Here is a 22558-nt window from a genome sequence, read left to right on the forward strand (position 1 = left end):
GACATATTGGCATGAAAAAGGTCTGTGCTTGTTTACAATTGATGCAATTCTTGGTGGTTTTTTTTTTTTTAAATATTGTCAGTCGGTTGTTGATTGAATCCTCAGATTCAGAACCCTCAGTTGGGGTGGGCTGACTGTGTGTAACATGAGGTGGGTCAAAATCGGGATTTACTTTGAAGTGTAAAAGACTCACTGCACTTCTAAGATTCGGGGAGGGGGGGAAGAGTGTAAAATATCTCATTAGCAATTTTTGTATTGATTAGAAGTTGAAATAATACTTTAGATATATTTGGTTAGATGAAATATATTCTAAATGTCAATTTCACTGTTTTGTTTATTGTTTTGTTAATGTAGGCTATAGAAAACTTAAAAATTGCAGCTTGTAATCACCTTCTGTTTCCACTGGTAGTTTTTCTGTTGGACGGGTCTTTGTACTCTAGCCCATGTTAAACCATCAGAAGCAAGATTCCCTTTGTTTACTTTAAAAATGATAATATAAAAGAATACTCGGTAGAATATGGTCTTCCTGTTCTCAGGCTCCTTTCAGCCTCTCTTTACTGGCCCATCTCCCAGTGCCCTGTATCTCAGAGACAATTAAGAGATGAGGCACAGTGCTCCCTAGTCAACCTCCCTAGTCAACTCCCAAGTCCCCACCAGTCCATGTGGTGCCTGTCTCATTTGGGCACATTTTCTGATGATTATGTGCACCTGAGTACAGTATGGAGCCCAGCAGCTCACAGTGAGCAAGTCTAGGACATGGTATGTGCCAGTCAGACTTCTCATCACAGACAAATCCCTGAGAGAAACAGTTTAACGTAGGAAAGATTGCATTTGCCTCATGGTTTCAAAGATTTCAATCTAGGTCAACTGGTGCCATTGTTTCTGAGTGTACGGTAAGACAAAATAGCATGGTAGAAGGGTGTGGAGGACAGTGTTGCTCATCTCATGGTAGCCTGTTTGGGGAGGGTGAAGAAGAGAGAGAGAGAGAGAGAGAGAGAGAGAGAGAGAGAGAGAGAATACGAGGTAAATCTTCCCCAGGGATCTACTTCCTCCAAGAAGGCACCACCACCCACAATGCTATCACATTATGAATATGTCAAGGAATGGGTCCATTGTAAGGTCTGGGGCTTGGAATCCAATCACTTCTTGGCCATTAGAACCAGCAAATAGGGATCAAGCCTCAACACATGAGCCTACTGGAGAGACACTTCATATCTAAACCACAACACCATAGGAGATTAATGTCAAATAATTAATTTGCATATAATCAAATGATGAATAAGCAATGGGACTTGCCATATAATTATGCCCCAAGCATTGGCTGCCTCTAGTTTCTTTGAAAAAAAGAAAACTGGCATCAAAGATTCTAATATCTGACCAGTGGGACCAGTGATACTCACATGCAGGAAAGCTAAGAAGGCAATCTACTTGCTCCCCCAATGCTGGTGCCACTGTATTCCATGGGCTCCACTTAAGAGGCTCCTCTTAGGAGATGAAATAACTGGAGATTGGGAGTTATTTGCCTCAAGCCCTGTGAATCAGGGATTGAATTAAATGGCATTACGCTAGAAATAACCATTCTATGGCAAGTCTCAATGTGTTAATTAAAGTGACCTAACCTTGGATTTTCACAGTTTAGAGAAAACTGTTGGCCCCAAAATGAATCGATGTATAGTCATCTACATATGTCTAGAAGGAACTTTGGTAGCATATCTTTATAATTATTAAAGCAGTCCCTTAAGGAATAGAAAGAGGATGAAAGAAATTATACTGCTGTGTCCTTACCCCCTAGCATTGAATATCTGTTTGATTCAGCTCAGAATTACTCAAAAAAGAAGTCACAAAAGAAGACAGCAGTTACTCTGTCCCACCTCATACCTACTGACTCAGATGAAGAATACTGGCTGAGGTACCCAGATGAAGCTCAAAACAAAATCTGGTCACTTTTTATTTAATAAATAGAAACCTAGTGCTGTGTGGGTGCTGATAAAACCAGAATAAAAATGTAAGCCATTAAATACATGCTCTGTAATGTATATCAGATATATAATATGTAATAAAACATATATTAAATAGGTATAGTTTGTTAAAATATATTTTTAAATACAAACAAATACTACAAATGTGTGTATTCAACTTAATCCTGATTTGAGCTGATGGGGCAGGGAAATTAGAAGCAATCTGTTTTCAACCAAATGGTGCCATCTTGGTTCCAGTTGCTCTCTTCATCCGCAGAGGACTCCAGCCAGTCAGTAGGGACTCAAAAAAATTAAATTCAGACAACCAGCTGTGAGTGACTTGGCAAGAACCCTGCAGGCTCTCAATGTGATAATTGGAAAGCAGTACCCAGGACTCCCATTTGGGAACTCATATACCAGAACTATAATGGAAAAACTCATTCTCAATACTTCTGAGTATCTAGAATACTCATGCTCAGAGTTTGGGCAGGGCTGGGGTGCCAATAACTGTGTGTGCAAGACAGTGTTAAGTCTAATTCTTGCCACCAGCTCATGGTCCTCTCGAGGACCACGGAGGACAGGAAGTCTTCTCTTCACTTAGCTCATATGTTGGTGGACCAGGCAATGTCTTACACACCTGTTCTTCATCCATCCTGCTGTTAGCATCAGACATAGTCAAGATCAAGAGGTCCTTTCTGGGATCTCACAGCCTCATATATGCCTGGAGTTCGTAAAGAAATGATCCATTATTTGAAGAGTCAGTATTACCATAAACTGGATCTGGTTTTTTGTAACAGTGGAATTGATATAATAGTAGTCAGCATATATGATTATTTCATTTGTTTGTCCAGGGTTGATTTTTAAAAACCCTAATCTTTACACAGGCTGAAAACGGGCTGACTGAGATGAAAAAAGAGAAAGATTAAATTGAGCAGTGCTAAGGAAGGATCCCCTCTGTCTTCCCTGCAGGGTTAAGAGTGATGGGTGAGATCCTGCCCACTCCCAAAGCTCCATAGCCTTCACCTTCTCGATATCCAATCCCTACCATTCCTAACCATTATAGTGAAACTTAGGTAACATAAAAACATTTGGACAGATACTGTGTATTTTCTACTATCCAGATACACAGTGTCATGTAAGTGGCATCTGAAAGTATCAGGGTAATTTGTCTCTATTTTTGTATGGATTATGGTTTTTATACATAATACTCCAGAACTATGTTCATGCATACCTAGCATTCTAGTAGTATGAACATGCGCTTAGCACTCCAGTACTTTAAACTCAGTCAGTATGCATCAACAGAAATAATTTACCTGAACAGAAACACTATAATGACCACCACACCAGTTAACATGCCAACATGGACTGGGGAAAGTCCACAGTGGCCTATACCTAGATGATGAGCTACAGGTTGTCAAGGGCTGCTGGGAGAGGGAAAATAACTTTCCTCTGAGGACAAACTTACATGTATGCTGTCCATTTCAAGTAGTCAGTCCTGGAGACATGTATATATAAGCAATACTAAATGGACTCAATAGGGTGTGTGTGTGTGTGTGTGTGTGTGTGTGTGTGTGTGTGTGTGTGTGTGTGTGTGTGTGTACAACAATAATTAAAGATAAAGAGGTCATGAACTTGAGAAAGATATGGAGGAGACATTGGGCAAATTGAAGGGAGAAAGAGGGGCAGGAATGATGTAGATACTCTATTCATGTACAAAATCATCCAGTGACTGATGGAGACAGGTTCAGAGACCCATAGCCAAACACTGGGCCAAGCTCAGGGAATCCTGCTGAGGAAAGAGAGGAGGGATTATAGGAGCCAGGAGGGTCAGGGACATTAGAGGAAAACCCACAGAAACAGCTAGGCTGGCTCCTGGGAACTCAAGTAGTCTGAGCCAACAACCAGGGAACCGATGTAGGCCCTCTGCATATGTGTGTAGCTTGATCTATTTGTGGGACCCCTGACAATGGGATCAGGGCTGTTCCTGCTGTTTTGGCTGGCTCTTGGGAACCTATTCCTCATGCTGGATTGCCTTGCCCAGCCTGAGTTCAGGAGAAGATGCTCAGTCTTATGGCAGTTTGATATGCCATGCTTTGCTGATGCCCATGGGAGGTCTGTCCCTTTCTGAGTGAATACAGAGGAGGGGTGAATGGGGGGAGCAGAAAGGGAGGTGGGAAGAGGGAGTGGGAGGAGAGGAGAAAGGGGAGGCTGCAATCAGGATGTAAAATTAACTAATTAATAAAAAATCAAATAATTTTTAATTAAAATAAAATTTAAAATTGAGGAAAAAGTAAAGTAAAAGACTAAGAAGAAAAGAATCAGTACATGAAAGGGAACATGAGATTGTCTTTTCTGAGTCTGGATCACCCCACTTAAGGTAATACTTTCTATATTCTTCCTTTTTCCTGCACATTTCACAGTTTCCTGTTGTGTATACACATCATGTTCTCACTTTCCATCTTCTGTTGCTGGGCATCTAGGCTGGTTCCGTTCCCTTGCTATTGTGAGTAATGCAGCTATAAACATGCATGTGCAGGTGTCTCTGTGGTGGGATACAGAGCCTTTGGGGCATGTGCATAAGTGGTATATCTGGGTCATATAGTAGTTCTGTTTTTAATGCTCTGAGTCACCTCCATACTGATTTCCACAGTGGCTGCATTAGTTTACACTTAGAGGATGTGAGCATAGGTTTAAACCATGAAACCATGTGGGAGATCATAAGAAGGGAAAAGAGGGATCCAGAACTGTGTGGGGTGGGGGAGCAAGAGATCACATGTGACACTCGAGTGTACAGAAGGTTATGGGGGATGGGCATAGGGAAGGAAAGAGGGGGAAGAGAAGCAACAAAAATAATAATAAAATTGTGTTTGAAAGCTGCCGTCATGAAGCCTGGTTCTTCATATACTGTTTCTAAAAAGGGAGTTGAAAGCAGACTTGGAAGAGATGAGCCCGTCAGATCAATGAACAAAGTCGGTGGGGGTGACTTCTAGCTTGGGGTCTGTCTCAGTTTTCTCGTTTGCTGGGTTTGGTTATTCCTGAAGTCCTTTGAACCTGACACTCCATTTGTCCCTTGTTTTGCCCCACCTGTGTATCTACTCTGCTGCAGTTGTTGTCGATGATTGGACTTGAGTTGATTCTTCCACACTGTTCTTCCTTGAACAATGCCCCCCTCCCCGGATGCCATGTCAACAAGCAGGCCCCTAGCTTTTTGCATTTGGCCTTCACAAATCAGCCCCTTGGTGTATCAGAACTCTGCAGGAAACCGGGCTAAGCAGTATTCTTAAATCTCTTACGCTCACTAATTACATCGCAAGGAACTATTACACACTTGAGCAGACCAGTCAAAGATGCGGAATAGGGAAGCTGAGTTGCAAAGAGAAGACACAAAATTTATGACAAGCTGTCGGCCACTCTTCACTAACCCTTCTTGGCACCAAGTGGCCTTCCTAATTATGGGTTCTGACATTCGGTTGGTAAGCTTGCATTGGACATACACGACCCATCTCTCAGTTCTCAGCAAGTGGGAACTAAAATCCTGCTTCCCTAGATCTAGAAATCTAAAGGTATCCAACCCAGGCCTGGGCAAATTAAACACACTCTGTCATCTCTGCATTAAGGTTATATTTTTATTTGAGTTGATACCTAAGTCCAGATGCCACATATAAGCTACACGGTTTTACCAACTCTTCCTGCTGACCTATTATTATTACTCACTGTAGGACTTGGAATCACAATATCCTGGAGGACAATTCTGGCTCTTGTGGTTTCCCATGGAGAAACTTTTTTGTTTTGTTTTGTTTTTCGAGACAGGGTTGCTCTGTGTGGCCCAGGTTGTCCTATAACTCATTCTATAGACCAGGCTAGCCTCAAACTCATAGAGATCTGCCTGCCTCTACCTCCTGTGTGCTAGGGTTAAATGTTGGCACCACCTCTACCCGGCTCCCATGGAGAAACTTTAAGTACAGTCTTTTAACCCATTAAGGCTCTTCATCTAAGGATAAGAGATAAGTTATCCTTCCTCACAAGGTCATTGTAAGCATTAGATGAGATAATAAATGCAATATTATCAAGAATGCTGCCTGGAATGTGCCAGTCACTGCTGCTGTTAGGGATGTCATGTATATCCTCCACCCAGTGCGTTTACAGTCATGTGTGATTTATGGCAACAGCAAAAACATAGTCTGATGAGTAAGGCCACATCCCAGCAATGCAAATGCCAGCACTCCTGTGTGACCAGTGAGCACAGCCCGAGTGCCAGCTCCACACAGAAAGGTAAATAATCAAAAAGATCATTATGGTTTGAACCTGCAATGGCCTTCCCGGGCTCCTGTTCTGAACGCCCATTTCCAAGCTTAGAGCACCAGTTCAAAGGCTGTGGAGCCTTTAGGAGATGGGGGCCTGACTAGGGGAAACAGATCATAGCGACTGGCCTTCCAAAGTCACACTCATCCCTGGTTCCATCCTGCTTTGTCTGGTTGGTACCACAAGAACAGGTGCCTTCCCTGCTGTGATGAACTGCAGCTCCCTGGGGCCAGAAGCCCAAAGGAGTCCCTTACAACTAACACAAAGACCACTGATAAATGTGTCTTTAGTCTTGACATTTTAGACATGTATCATGCATACAGGTTAATAGAGTTTGCTGTGATTTAACATAAATTAATGCATGATTCACTAGCCAGCTCCCTTAACCCTTCTTTGATGCAGCACCCCTCTTTCCCCTATTCCCTATTCCCACAGCACCCTTCCCTGTCCCGAACTATTCTTAAGTTATTTATGTCCTCCTACCCACTCAAGTGTCCACCATTCCATTTTGTATTTCTACAAGGTTGTCTTGTCAGTTTCCATACAATGAGGGAGAACATATGAGGTTTGTCTTTCCTGTGTCACTCAGCATAATGACCTCCAGTAGTAAGTTTCTGATGTCCACAGAACCACTGAGAAGTCAAGTGCAGCCTCCCTCTGGTCTTTGAAGGTTGCTCTCAGAGATCCTACAAGGCTTTTGTCTCTTGAACTGTAGTAACACAAGAATTGTGGTCCTCTTGCATCTTCCCTTGTCCTTTGAGTGATTATTTAGTCTGCCTGTGCCTAGTTTCCTGATCTAAAAAGTGAGGTGAGCATGACATGATGGCACAATGTCTGTAATCCCAGCCCTAGGGAGACGAGGTTAGGAAGATTGAGAGTTCAAGACCAACCTACCCTACACAGCAAGACCCTGTCTCAAAGATATGGGGGGCGTGGATCTCCTGCATAGATCTCATGGCCTTTTCCTTTTATACAGTAGGAATCCCATTTGCTCTAGTGACTACATTTATAGTCCTACATTTTCATTCGTGCTATTGAAAATATTCTTCAGTTTATCACAGGATATTTTAGGTGGGCTACCTTGTGAGGGAAAGTAACAAAAATGTCACATTAGACTTGTGCTATATCAAGCAAGTAACTACTGAACATTTTGGATGTTCTAAAGGTAATGTTCATTCAAAGTTAGCTTCCTACAGTAAACATCAATCCTACAAGCACAGTGTCCAAAGGATCTTTAAGGATCTTTAACGTGTTTATTTTTTTAATTTGATATTTAAAAAATAATACACCCCAGATTGGGAAGATGGCTTAGTCAGTTAATTACCTGATACATGAGTATGAGAACTTGAGTTCAGATCCCCAGAACTCCATGAAAAAATTCAGATGGTATCACAAGGCTGTAACCTCAGTGTTGAGGGCATGGAAACAGTAGAATCTGAAGGTTATTGGCTGGCCAGCCTAGTTGAATCTATGACCTTCAGCTTCGGTGAAATCAAGGTCACTGGTCCTTAGTATGTTGCCTGACAACTGTATGATTCTATAGAAAGCTCATCTGTTTCTCTGGAGAACCTTAACTAACACTATAAGAAATCCCAAACATCCTAAACTCCAAGCTAGTGCAGGGTCCCCCTACTACCATCCTGCTTCTTGAAGAAAACACTGCAACATCACATCACTAAGTAATCAACTAGTGATTGTAACAACCTAATCATTACCAGTGGTTAAAATAACAGGTTGAACAGCCAGAGATACCTGGAGTCGGGTCCTCTTTCTACAAAGACAGCTGTTTGTCTCAGGACACAAAAGGACCACAGAAGGGAGGCAAGGGAAGCCTTCCCTATGAGAAGCTGCCATTCCACACATGGGTTTAGCCTGACATCTTCCCATCCAAAGAGAAGCGAATGGCACAGGCCTAAGTACCACGCCAAGAGTGGTGCTGGGTTTGTTGAGGAAGAAATTGTGAGGATTTAAAGGGGAAATCTGGGCTCAGAATTTAGCATCCATTCTGACACCAAGTAGAGATTCAATCTGCTAGTGGCAGATTGTGGCCAACTCTCAAAGAGTGAATGTTCCTCTTACCTTAAAAATGCACTAACCAAATTCATTTCCTTTAGTAGAGGGCTGTCCATAGAATGAGCTAGACAAAGAACACACTAACAAGAAGCCTGGCAGATCATTAGCCACTCTACCAGAACTGAGCTTGTTCCACAAAAGCATCCAGTGCCATAAAAGAAACATGATGGATTCGGGGTTGCTGGGTTTTTTGTTTGTTTTGTTTTTGTTTTTGTTGTTGTTTTTAATTTCTTTTTTATGTTTGTTTATTTGGTTTACAAAAGAACATTATTTTATATGTCCTCAAGTTATTGATATTATTTATTGACATACAATCTCAACAGGCACATATGTCCTGCTTCTTTTAATACATATAGCTCCAACTAGTCTTAAACCAGTATAAATGTCTGTAGCTAGAGAAACAAGGTATTCTTTGGTCTTCACCCTACCATGGACAGCAGCCTAGCATCCAATCTGGGACCTCCAAGTTCTTGAAAAACAATCCTGTTACTCCCTTCCCCGCCAACCGCCTAATACCTTATCTACAGTGGCAGAAAAAAAAATGACACCCCACACCAAACTTTCATCTGAAATGGGCAGAGAGCATTGCTTTTGCTCACATCAAGGTAACTGGTCCTCAGTTTGCCTCTTTCCCATTGTGTGATGATTCCAGACAAGTTGCTGAACCCTTGTCAACGTCCCTAAATTCCTTCATTTGTAAAATGGGCAACACACACACACACACACACACACACACACACACACACACACACACACACTTCCTGCCTCAAGTTGCAATGAATTCAGACAAAGGCTAGAGAGCTGTGGGGCAGCCTGAGGCAACCTGGATATCCCCTGCAGCTTTAGCTTCTGCACTCACCTGTTTCCTGGTCTGCAGAAGCACACGTTTCCCAACATGCTGTGCACCAAAGTCATTCACTGGAAACAGTAATTAGCATTAGAGATAAAACGACAGTGGTGCAGTGTTAATTACTACCGTGCAGATGTACTGTTAGATTCAGATATCATACATAACATTGTCAAGCCTTTATTTCTAAATTAAAGTGCAACAAACCATACCCTGGCTACACATATTTTTATGATTAATACAAATTAATGTTATTTCATTGTCTAGGGAAAGGGTATAGATAAGGAGATGTTGCATCTAATTGTAACAACATAATGGTATATGTTATATATTCCCCCAGCTCCCTGCACACTGGGAGCTTGCAGAAGGAAGTGTGAATTTTGTGAAGGCAAAGACCGTGCAAGCTCCTCATAGCATCCTAAACTTCTAGCACAACCAGTGATATGTAACCATTTCTGAACCTGGATGAATGAATTCCTGATGAGTGAAGGAGTGGATGAAAATGAATGCAGGAAGGAAGGGAGGGAGGGAAGGAGGGAGGGAGGGAGGGAGGAAGGAAGGAAGGAAGGAAGGAAGGAAGGAAGGAAGGAAGGAAGGAAGGAAGGAAGGAAGGAAGGAAGGAAGGAAGGAAGATACAACCATGTGTATAGAAGGGGACCTTGGAAAAACAGAACCAAAAGGCACAATGATTCATTTTTGGATTCTCCTAGTTTTGTTTTGCTTTGCAGTCTTCAGAATGTGTGGTCTGTTCCTCATAGCCAGCACATTAAAGTCCAGAGTGAGAGCCAAGTAGATGATCTGAAAGTAGAGATTGAATGATGTTTCACAAGTACCATTACGCATACCAACATATTAGTGCTAGTTGGTTAATTCTAAAATCATGACTTTCTTCTTCCTTTAACTTTTCTGTGTTCTGAACCACATGTAATGCCTGTATATTATTTTAATAATTAGGAAAAAATAAATTTTATTTGGTGGTTGAAGCAATGTCAAACCTTAAACCATTACATACGAAGAAAGTCCTGAACTGGAGCCTAAAAGAAACATATTCTCCTTTTGTCATAGAAACTAGCCATACAATGCTTGAGGCTGGAGAACCTTCCACATGGATCACTTAGTTACAAGGAACAGTTAACTTAATAAAAGAAAAAAGCAAATTGCCAATTAGATGTAAAAGTACCTGATAAGTGCCGTTCACATGCCCTGGAGGAACTGGAGTTAAGAGAGACCCAAGAACAGAGAGTTCTGGGGATTCTCATCTGTTTGCCCACTTGCCCACTTTCACTCGGGTTTCTCTCTCTCCCTCCTCCCCTTGGCTGTCTGTCCCCACATGGACCCTGCTTTACAGTAAAAGCAAGTTAACGGAGTAACAGGCAGCTGCCACTGTCTGACATAGTGAGAAATCTAAGAACTAAACTAATGTCTTCCAAGACAAGGGTCAGAAAGGTAGAAGAGCCAGCCACTGGGCAGATATTCAAAGACCAGATCTGATGACATGATCAGACATCTCATTAAAGCCAGGCAGAGTGGTGCATAGCTATAGTCCCAGAACTTAAGGCCTGAGCATTGGGACTTTAAGACCAGCCTGAGCTCCGTAAAAGGACACTCTCTCTAATTGAGGAGACAAATAGACAGCCAGATAATAGGTGATAGATGATAGATAGGTAAATGATTGATGATTGATTAACTGGCAGATAAACAGATAGATGAAAGTTACACGAAGTCTCTATGGAATTGCTGAGAAAAAAAAAAAAAAACTGTGTACCTAAAGGGTCAGAGTAAATAGGATGAAAATCCTAGTAATTCAACTCCAGTAATCCAGAAGCAACCCATCAAGTTTCCTTCAAAGTCTCCTTTAAGCTCCCTAAGCTAACCCAAGAAAGTAAGGAAGACACCCAGACAGGAATGACACAGGGTCAGTGGTAGAGCTGTGCTAAGGTTGTAGCCCAGAAAAAAAGCTGAGCATTGATCCTAAGAAAAGGCAAGAGAGGGAGGAAGAGGAAGCAGGAAGTTTAGTAGTGGGAGGAACTGAAGCAAGATGGGACTGGGAATGAGAAATACATCTTGGATGTGAGAAACGGGACCCCATGTGCCTCTCTTCCAATAGCTCTGAAGCTATGTTCTCTGAGTGAGGCCTGAACTCTTTCTGTGTGATGTCTGCTCCTGGGATGGGAGAGGGATCTAACCAAGGTGACTGGACTGGATGCTTGAGACTTCAAAGTCTATCAGTCTCCCACGGGGGCTTGCTCCTGGTCACCCACAGTGGTTTTCTCATCTCTCACTTGGATCCCTCTGTTCATTGATTTCTCCACTTTCTTACACCCAAGATTTTGAGTTTTGACACCATCTCTACCTTCCAAACAACTATGATGAGAGGGACAAATTAATTTTTATAAGGTGCGATATACAAAATAGTCATCACAGTTGGTGAAAAATCTCTTAAATTCCTCCCTTCAAGTTCCTGAATGATCGTGTGATTTATGCCTTACCAGAAGTATTTTAGAAGCTGGGTGTGGAAGGAAAGCCCTCTGAAAAGGCCACCATGCCCTTCCACACATGTGGATTTATCCTGATGTGTTACCATCAGATGTAAATGGCATAAGTCTACCATGCATCTCTCTGGGCTTTGGGGAGAAATGGAAGGGAAAACCCTGTCTGACCTGTTATCCATTGTCTTGTAGGTCAGTGGGACCATGTACAACACTGGAAGGCATGTGTCCCTCCGCCTGGACAAGGAGCACTTGGTCAACATTTCAGGAGGGCCCATGACGTACAGCCACCGCCTGGAGGAGATCCGGCTACACTTTGGGAGTGAAGACAGCCAAGGGTCCGAGCACCTACTCAATGGACAGGCCTTCTCTGGGGAGGTATGTAAATCTGCCAGTGTGCTAAGGTTGAGTGCAAACTTGTAAGATTCAATGCCTGTTTCCATTGGAAGTAGAATCACAGATGGGAGGGCTTCCCTTGGCTCTGTGAAAGAAGAAGGAGCCTGCCTCCTTTGCATGCGGGATTTCAGGTTCCCTGGAGAGGCTACAGTGAAACAGCATTTCCTTCTTAAACCCAAGCACAGGGCTCTTGGGACTCGTGCCCTGGTATGTCCAAGAGCACTGGTTCTCAACCTTCCTAATGTTTCGACCCTTTAATACAGTTCCTCATGTTGTGGTGACCCGAAACCATAATATTATTTTGCTGCTACTTCATACCTGTCATTTTGCTAATGTTATAAATTGTAATGTAGATATCTGATCTGCGACTCTTGTTGGGGGGTTGTGACCCACAGATTGAGAACAGCTAGAGAATTATTTACCCTCAATCCCTCACCTTTTCTATGCCTCTTCCCTTTGACCGCTCTGGGCTCTTGGCCTCTCATACATCCTACATGACAGCACAGCTTCCCTTCTGGTGCCGTGGGTCTTACTCGCCTAAACATGCAATGCATTGTGAAATCAATGTCAAGGAACTGAAGAGTTTGCCTGAAATTTTGCAGAACGGAAATTTCATTGTGTCACACCCTTGATGGTGAGTGTCACCATGTGCCACCATCAATCCAGACAAAAATAAATCAAAGTAATGCAATGAGCCACAGTTTCAGATGAGATAAAAGATGAGATTTAGCCAGATTTCATCTGTGATGTGTCACTTGGCCTATTTCACTCTTTACTCTTACAAACAATTATAACTTAAGGGTCAGGGGTCCTCATATAATAAGTAACAAATAAGTAGGCTCCTAGTAAAAGTCTCAATGACTGATGTCAAAAAGACTTTGAAATTACAAGAGTGTACATTTTATATGGTCTCTTTATTTTATTATTTAAGGTCATGGTTAAACCTGGCATTGTTTTTTTTTTTTTTTTTAATGTGCTAAGGCTATATACTGTCAAATAGACTACAAGTTAAAGAAGTTTATCAGCCAGATTTTGATGTTCCTTCAAAATACATTGACTAAGAGTCAACTTAGGGACCCTATTAATTACTAGGGACACAATGATTTAAAAATGAAAAAGGAGAGTTCTTGCCCCAAAGGGGTTCAAAGGGGACTATATTCAAATCATTGAAGTATAATGTCATGCTGAAATGAAGATGTACAAAGGCCCTGGCAGCCTCAAAGAAAGACACGACACATTTTACTTGAAGAGGTGAGGAGAAGCTTCACAAGGGAGGGTGCCCTTTGAACTGGGCTTCGAGAGAAGCAATGAAGAATAATTGTAAAATATCAGCTTTGGAGTCAAAGGGCCTGAATTTGTAGCCCCTGCTTTGATATACAGTATGTTGTCTCGGGATACCATGTGATCCTTCTAAGGCATAATTTGGACACCACTCAAAGACACTTTAAAATTTTAGTGGGATCCCAGATGTAAGGAGTATTCAAATGATAGACTTTAAAGAAAAGATAAAGCAGGAAATGAGGGATAGGATGAGAAAAGGGCCTCTAGGCATGTCAGGGCACTGTGTGTTTTGACACACTGCATGTAGATCTCACGCAGTACTTTATCTATCATCTATTAGTAATGACTGCATAGACAATGGACTTTGCAGTGTGGGATTCTCTCCAAATCTTTAGGGGGTAAAATGTGCTAGGATTGATTAAGGATGTCTGCTAAAAGTAACCAAGTAACAGAAAACTCCTCTCCAGAGCTGGAGGCACTGAACTATAGCATGGCAGGAAATATAACCAAAACCTCACAATTTAGAGGCACTGGGGAAGGTCAATGTCAAATAGGAAATATTTAAAGATAAATTAAACTCTCCCTTATGATAATACATGTTATTTTCAGGTTTGTTGATAATTTACCTGTTGACTTACTTGCTCATTGGTCATTATTTCCAGACTTGTTTGCTTTTTTTTCTCCCTCTGTAAGTCATATTTCAGCACTTAGCGCACCACTGTTTCAAAGTAGAAACACTGTTTAAATACGTGGGTAAAAATATAGATGGTTACTAGGTTAAAATCTTTACACAGTTCCTTCTGTTACTTCGATGTTTAAGTTGAGTGATTTGTAACATGTACATTAACAACTTATAATTTTGAGTGCATCTTAATGGATACATAACCTCTAACCTCTTAGCATATTAATTTTCCTAGACCTATTACAAACCAGAGGGACTAGATGCTTCAAAGAATCTACATCTAAAAGTTCCCAGAAAGACAGACATGATGATAGATGTCTGCAATACCAGCATGAGGGAGGCAGAAGTTAGCCTAAGCTACATAGCAATATCTTGTCTCAGGAAAAAAAAATAAAAGTTCCCAGGTGAACCTGACTATGGCACATTATTAACTGTTCTTGAGTGCTCATTAGTGAGTACATTTAAACAGAGCAGCAAGTAAGTAACAAGGATGGAAGGCACTGTCCAAACTGATGCTCCAGTCCTTCCCCAGACCAGATGAACTTCTATCTCAGGCAGTGTGTTCCTGGTCTGTATATTTTTAAAAGTTCCCAGGACATACTGGTTAGCAAGCACCAGGCCAATTATGGGAAATATTCTTCCCGAGAAATCTTATTTCTCTAAACAGGGAAAACTTAACACTTCCTTACTATAAAGAAGGGAAAGAGAGTGACCTAATAGTAACTGTATCTTAGAAATGGCAAGCTGGGGTACTATATAGACTGAGGAGACTTGGGGAGCAGCTTCCCAAAAAATAGGAACACACACCAGTTCTCTCTCTCAGACTCTGTCTGTCTCTCTCTGTCCCTCTCTGTGTCTATCTCTGTCTCTGTCCCTCTCCCCACTGCAGAGCAGCCTTAGCATAAAAACAGCTATATCTCACATATTACGATATTGTCATCACATTTGTCCCCGAGCCCCTCAGTTTGCATGATCTATAAGCTGGTATGGTTTCAGTGCTAGAAACCAGTATTTTGAAGGCTCTAAAATAATGTCCTGTGAGGTTCACAGTGCACACAGTTGGCTTTTGAAATATTTAACCTGCCCTAATGAACAAGAAGAGTTGAGCACCTATGTCACATGAAGGGCCAATAGTGGAAGCTACAAACAGAAGACATTCAGCTTAATACATTTCTAACAATGGGAGCTATCTATCAATGAAATGAGTTTGCTTCTGAAAATAGTGAATTCCCATTGTTTGATTTATTAAGCCCTGAACACATATTAACCAATAGAGGAACTGTTAGCTTTATTGTACCTTCTAATTACTAAACTCTACACAGTCCATAACTTTCTTCCAGAAAGTTCTTCCAGTTAAATTCCAGTTAGCCTCAGGAAAGGCAAATATTTATCACCCTGTAGCTTAACTTTTCCTATTTCTTTTGTACTACCTTCGAAACTTCTCTTGGTATCTATTTCTGGCTGTCCTTTGAAAGGACCCAAGTAGACACTTCTTACAACAAAGCATGTGTTTATTTTTTTGACAGTGAGTAATCACATTGCCATCTGCCCCATCGATCATTGCTGATCATGATGAGTCAATTAATACCGTGCATTTTCCTTGGCACACTGCAGTGGTCGCTAGCCGAAGAGCTGTATTAACTGTAGCCTTGTCTAGTGAGGTTATTGTAATTGATGGTAATCATTTGCTTTGTTTTATAAAACTGTGTGGATGTAAGATGCCATTAGCAACTGCATTTTTTGTAAAAATTATTAATGTCCTACATGAAGAATTCCTGGATGCCTTATTGGGGGTTGTGATAAATGAGCGTATTTAAGGATTCAAATGTCTTAATTTTTTTAAAAGGTGAGGATTAACTGTTTTTAATAATCAAGCTCCTTAGCTTGCTAATCATTTTAAGTGCTTAGATTAATATCTAGTATAAAGTAGGTTATTTGTAGGATGAAACAAAAGATAATATTGGGAAAGAGTCATGTTTGTGGATTAGGTTCCAATAGTGAGACTAGACAAGAAAAAAATCTTTCTTACTTGGGAGATATTGGACAATTTCATCTTCAAAACCTCCTTTGAGTTCTTCATTCCCAAGGGATAAAATAGCTCACTGAAAGCTATACTAGCCACTTCACGGGCGTCTTTAGCCCAATCTCTGACTCATTTTCTCCTCTTTCCATGGCCATTGTACTCCTGCTATAGGCTGGGCTCTGAGCACACAGAACCCAATTTCCATTCAGAAAATCGACAAATCTATTGAGTAATACATATATTGAGTACACATGTATATATACATAACATACATACATATGTGTGTGTGTGTTGTACATGGTTGTACATACTGACAACATGGACATAATTGAGGTTATTCCAAGAGAAAATGATGAAATCGCTGTCTTGGATCATAATAAGAAAGAATGATGAACAGCATTTCAAATTGCCATGCTTGCTGCTCCCTCTGAAGGTGAAGTAGCAGCATTGACCTTCCTGGATCTCAGCTTCTAAAGTCTCCAGTTCTGCTCAAAAAGCAGGGAGGGAAAGTCCATAGGTGTTGCTATGGTGATCAGTACATCATATTTTTAATTGAAAAGAGAGACTAAAAGACACATGTGAGATATAGGATGGTTCCATTTTTTTTTTTTTTTTTGCATCTCTGAATCAGAAAAGAGACTATTTCAGAATCAATAACAGAAACAGACAATGCAGCCTCATTCTCTTCAAGGAACCAATTATCTGCATCCTTGACAGACCACTTCACATAAACAACATGAACTGGTAGGAATAAGAAACTAACACCAAGCTGTCCTGACACATGCTAGAGTATGGTAAGTGCTGAGAACCAGGGCACAGATCACTGTAGGATTGGAGGAAGTAAAGGCAATCTGTTTAGCATTTTTGTTGCTTCACTGGGACCTCCCGATAGAGATTCTCTATTGGCCTGGTTAGAGATTAAGCTGGAATAAGAACTGGTGTACTTAAATATAATTAGAATATGGATAATAAACATGGAAGTGCTACTGTGTGTCATTGTGCCACAGAAAACTCTTCCCTCCACAATGAAAGCCAGATGTATCTCTCCAACCATCATCTACCTCAGTCTCCCAATCCAGCTTCCCAAGATCCCTTCCCTCCTCCCATCCAGTAGGGTTCTGCCTCTTCTTCACTTCCAGAGAAAGTTGTAAATCCCTGTACTCAAGGCCTTGCAAAGTATTTACTTGTGAGTCAAGACAAGCCCAGGAGAAAAGAATGGTTGACAGTTTTAAAAGTTTATTTGCAAAAATAATGGAAGAGAATAACAGAAGTAGTAAGCAACAGAGATCATATGTGGCCTGAAAAAAATCAAAGTATTTGTCACCCTTTTTTGCATTAAAAATGTGCTCACTCCAACCAGTCTATGATGCTACCCATCACTGTGGGTCTTACACTGGTTTATTCTTGCTTATGTTGGAACAGACATTATTTGCTGTGAGGAATTTTTATTTGGTCAGTGCTGTATTCCCAACACTCTATACAATGAGCACATGAGGACAGTCAACACGTATTTGCTGCACAAAGGAATGAATTATCTGAGTAAACCCCTTAAGCAAAGAGCTATTCGTCCTTGGACACCATGTACCTAATGCAATGTCCAGCATACAATAAGTGCTTAAGTAACGTTTGTGAAGTGAGTCATTCAACCACTGAATGAACAACTCAATCAACTGGTGATGTCCCAGGAACAAAAACATTATAGTTTTTTCTTTGAAATTCTGAATTGTGTTGCATTTGTTGACTATACATGAAATATACAACAGCATTTAAATTGAATCTGGAGGGACTGGAAAGATGGTTTGGCAATTAAGAGCACCGGCTGCTCTTTCAGAGAACCCAGGTTCTAGTCTCAGCACCCACATGGTGGTTCAGAACCATCTGTAACTCCAGTTCCAGGGGATATGAAGCCCTCTTCTGGCCTCCATGAGCATCTGGCATGCACATGGTACACACATATGCATGCAGGCCAAACATCCACATGTATGAAATAAAAATAAGTAAATAAAAATAAATTGAAGATGGAATATGTAGATATTTTTATAGGAGGAAAATACATTTCTTAAAAATTTTAAAAATGTATTTATAAAGGACCAATCTATTTCTATCCTTTATAAGATGTAATTCATAGAAGGATTAGACAACTAAGTGTCACCATGAAGGGATTTCATATCCATCAGAGGGACAAAGCACAGACTTGACTCATAAGTGGCTGTAGAATCTCTTTGCCAATACCTGGACACTGTCAACCTGCTATGTAAGTAACTTCCATTTATCTCATCCCAGGAACAAATGGTAACTGTCTATCATATGCTACATTGAATAAGACAGCTATAGATCCCAATCTATGAGGTGTTTCCAGTCCGGTGTGGGAGACAGATAATAAGAAGAAGAAGAAGTGAGTAAATCTGTAGCATCAGAATTCAGTAAAGATGATGAGGACTTAAACAAAAGAGAAAAGAGATCAAGAGTGAAGCATGGTACTCACATCACCAGGGAGGCTACCTGGAAAACAGGACACCAAGAAAGACACAGGGATCGCCCAATGACAGAGAAATGGCTGAGATCTATCTACATGAACAACCTGGACATGAGTGGGAGTAATGAAGGGCAAGGGTTGAGGGAAAGAGAGCCTGTGGGAGCGGGAGATCCCAGCTGGATCAAGAACAGAGAGGGAGAACAAGGAATAGGAGACCATGGTAAATGAAGACCACGTGAGAAAAGAAAGAAACAAAGTGCTAGAGAGGCCCACAGAAATCCACAAAGATACCCCCACAATAGACTGCTGGCAATGGTCGAGAGACAGCCGGAACTGACCTACTCTGGTGATGGGATGGCCAAACACCCTAATAGTCGCGCCAGAAACCCCATCCAACAACTGAGGGATCTGGATGCAGACATCCACGGCTAGGCCCTGGGTGGAGCTCCGGAGGTCTAATTATTGAGAAAGAGGAGGGTTTATATGAGTGAGAATTGTTGAAACCAAGGTTGGATAAAGCACAGGGACAAATAGCCAAACGAAACACATGAACTATGAACCAAAGGCTGAGGGGCCCCCAACTGGATCAGGCCCTCTGAGTAGGTGAGACAGTTGATTGGCTTGATCTGTTTGGGAGGCATCTAGGCAGTGGTACCGGGTCCTGTGCTCATTGCATGAGTTGGCTGTTTGAAACCTGGGGCTTATGTAGGGACACTTGGCTCAATCTGGGAGGAGGGGACTGGACCTGCCTGGACTGAGTCTACCAGGTTGATCTCAGTCCTGGAGGGGGAGGCTTTGCCCTGGAGGGGGTAGGAATGTGGGGTGGGCTGGGGGGAAGGGAAGGGGGCAGGAGGGGGGAGAACAAGGGAATCGGTGGCTGATATGTAGAACTGAATGCTATTGTAAAATAAAATTAAATTAAATTTAAAAAAAAAAAAGAGTGAAGTATGGAGGCTTGAGTCACAAGTCTAAACAGGGTGGCCAGCGTGGGTCTCACTGAGAGAACAGTATTTGTTAGGGTGACAGGGAGATTGTCCAAGGATCTTCCAGGTGAGCACGGCACCTCGCACAGTAGGTCTGAAGTGAGAGAAAGCTGTGAGCATTTACACAACAGCGGAAGCAATGTGAGCAAGTATGTGAGGACTGGAGAGGATGGAGAGAGAGCATATGGGTCTTCCTGTAATTGACGTTGGCTGGACTTGAGCTTTTATCCTGTCTCTCTTAGAACACGCTGACAAAAAAACTCTGTCTTTTAATCAGCAAACACCAGTTCAGTGAGTTTGCCCTTATTGTGAGCTCCTCGTCTGGGATAATGAAGGTCCAAGATCATACAAGCAAGAATGTCAAGGTTGGGTTTAACCCAAGACTTGTGATTCACAACACTGGTTTCTCTGTAAACTCCACACTAATGGCTGTTTGCCTACCTTCAGCGCTAGCTCAGCAGAGAAATTCAAGGACTGAAAAGCCAGGAGGGCTGTCTTTAAGCATCTATCAGAAGACCTTGCCTTCCAACCAGACTGTTAACTCTCAGCAGTCCCAGAGTGGGTTGTACTCCTTAAAAAATATCCCCCATATACATAATGAACTGTGGGTAAATACTGCTGAACAAAGAAGTTGAATGAGTAAATGAAGATAATATAGACTAGAGCTTTCAAAGTGCCTAAATTATACCCAGTATGTCATAATCAAAATTCTATAGTCATAATGTCAACCCTAATGAAGTTAATGTCAATATTAACAGAAATTTTTGAATTTATATGTTAAATTATTCACAGATTCAAGGTAAGTGAATTCTTCAGGGCACCTGGGAAGAGCAGTAGAATAGCTGGCCGAGAGCTCGTGTGTTAGAATAATTCATTTCGTTTCTTCATCTCAGCCCTGGAATCACTCCCAAGATCAAGATAGGGAGCTTGTCTTTGCCAGGGCTAGAAGCCAAATTTAGAGTTCTGGGAAGCAGTCCTATCCAGACTGAGCAAAGTGGCCTTTGAGAAGCTTAGCACATAGGGATTGAGATTCCAGATGCTGACCATGCGCGGGATAAACACAACTGCAGGAGGGTGGTGACCCAGGGGTTTTTCTTAGGACATTTTTATAATTATGTCTGGAAAAGGAGAACTCAGTCCATTGAGCAACTTCCTGGACTGTCAATTGTAGGTGCTCTCAGTGGGACAGTCTAAAACAGGACACTGCAACTGAGTCACTATTCCACCCACTCCATCCTAACCTGCATGTAGTTCTGGTTTGGCCCACAAGATGACATTACGATGCCCACCATCCTCTTCCTTGGGACTTATATACCCTTTTGTGTTGTTTCCCTAAAACAAGCAGGAGCTGCTGTATCACAAAGAAAAAATTAAAGACGGAAACTTAAAAACTAGAATTTGATTGCTGTTCAGCTTCAGTCCTGACTGTCACCATGGCAACCATCACTGTCATCATTTCACAAGTGTTTAATGTGGTCTTGGTTTATTTTGAAACCAGTGAAAGGGAACTAGAAAGATGGCTCAGCAATTGAGAGCACTCACTGCTCTTACAGAGACTCCATGCTCAGTTTCCAGCATCAGGCGGCTCACAATTGCCTCTAACTCCAGCTCCAAGAGACTTGAAACCCTCTTCTGGCCTGTGTAGGCACCTGCACACATGTAGTGTGCATAAATTCAAACAGGCACATACACATAGATAAATTAATTAAATAAACTAATCTTAAAACAGAAGCCAATGATAGCACACCTAAGAGGATGAGTAATGCTCATTACACTTCTGTGAACTAGTCGGACTTTGAAAAAAAAACAATCTCATTTCCAAAGCCACAGGAATGAAAATCAACTGAGAAAGGATTTCTTAAATTGAATGGCTTATTCCTGGTTGTCCTGACCCATGTCAACAGTTCATAGAAACTTGAAGAGGTTCAAGAAAAAGTCATATCTTCCACTTGAAGATACAGACTTGGACTTGAAACAAGTGATTGTGTTCACAGTCTCCATCTCTGTTGGCTGTTCCAGGAGCACCTGTGAGGTCATCTCTTCCAACACACCTGCAGAGTCATCACCAAATGCCAGAAAAGGCAAGAGACCTGCCAAAGAGACCACCTTCAGTGGTCGAATTATGAACAGATCCTAATTTTCCTGACTCAAAGTTTCAGTTTTCAATGTGTCACATTAAATTTATGGTTCCACCAAATCCCAGGGTTCAACAGACATTTTAGGTAATTCAGTTGAGTCACCCAGTAGAGAGTAAGAATATCCCCAAAATCATATTTCCTGCATCAGCAAGCAGAATGGCATTACACGGGCATTTATAGACACAGCCTCAAAGCAGCAAAGACATGGGCCAATTACTTCACAAACATAAGCAATGACAAGCATCCACAAAAGATGTGTCTAGAAGTCACCAAACTACCCCTCCAAAAAAAGTATCAGCAATGTCAAACCAATCCATAAGCAAGGTTTGGTTGCAAGAAATGTAGAAATAAAGCTCAGAAAACTCAAACCAGAAACTACAGTCCTTGAAGATGCTTCCCTAGGTTTCAGGAGGAAAAAAATCAATCACACTGTTGCATTAAGTGTAGCAGGCTTTCTTGGACTGCGAGCACCCAAACTGTGACATAGAGACTTATTATTAAGTATGACTGTTTGGCCATAGCTTGGTCTTGTTTCTATCTAGCTTTTTTAACTTAAATTAATCCATTTCTATTAATCTATGTGCTGTGCTGCCCTGAGGCCCATTCACCTCATCTATGTACCATCCATCCTGTTTTCCTGCTTCTTCTGTGTCTGGCTGTCTGGCCCCCAGCTAGCTGGTTCTCCTTTTCTCTCTGCCTGCCAGCCCCACCAATCCCTCCTCTGCTTAGCTATTGACCATTCAGCTTTTTATTAGACCAATCAGGTGCCTTAGGCAGGCAAGGTAGAACAGCAACACATCTTTATGTGGTTAAACACAGTATAAACAAATGCAACATCTTTACATAGTTAAACAGCTATTCTGCAGCATAAACAGATGCAACACATCTTTACATAGTTAAAATATTTTAT

At 41.6% G+C, this 22558-nt stretch overlaps 1 protein-coding gene across 1 annotated transcript in view; it reads left to right on the plus strand.

The window, feature by feature from the left end:
- Ca10 (carbonic anhydrase 10) overlaps positions 1-22558 on the plus strand; it is a 515736-nt gene that overhangs the window by 394853 nt on the left and 98325 nt on the right. Inside the window, exon 4 of the mRNA XM_006972007.4 lies at positions 11862-12047. Within this exon, the coding sequence (XP_006972069.1) occupies positions 11862-12047 (186 nt within the window). The remainder of the gene's footprint in view (positions 1-11861; positions 12048-22558) is intronic.

Source organism: Peromyscus maniculatus, chromosome 8, assembly GCF_049852395.1.
Source record: "Peromyscus maniculatus bairdii isolate BWxNUB_F1_BW_parent chromosome 8, HU_Pman_BW_mat_3.1, whole genome shotgun sequence".
NCBI classification, from domain to species: Eukaryota; Metazoa; Chordata; class Mammalia; order Rodentia; family Cricetidae; genus Peromyscus; species Peromyscus maniculatus.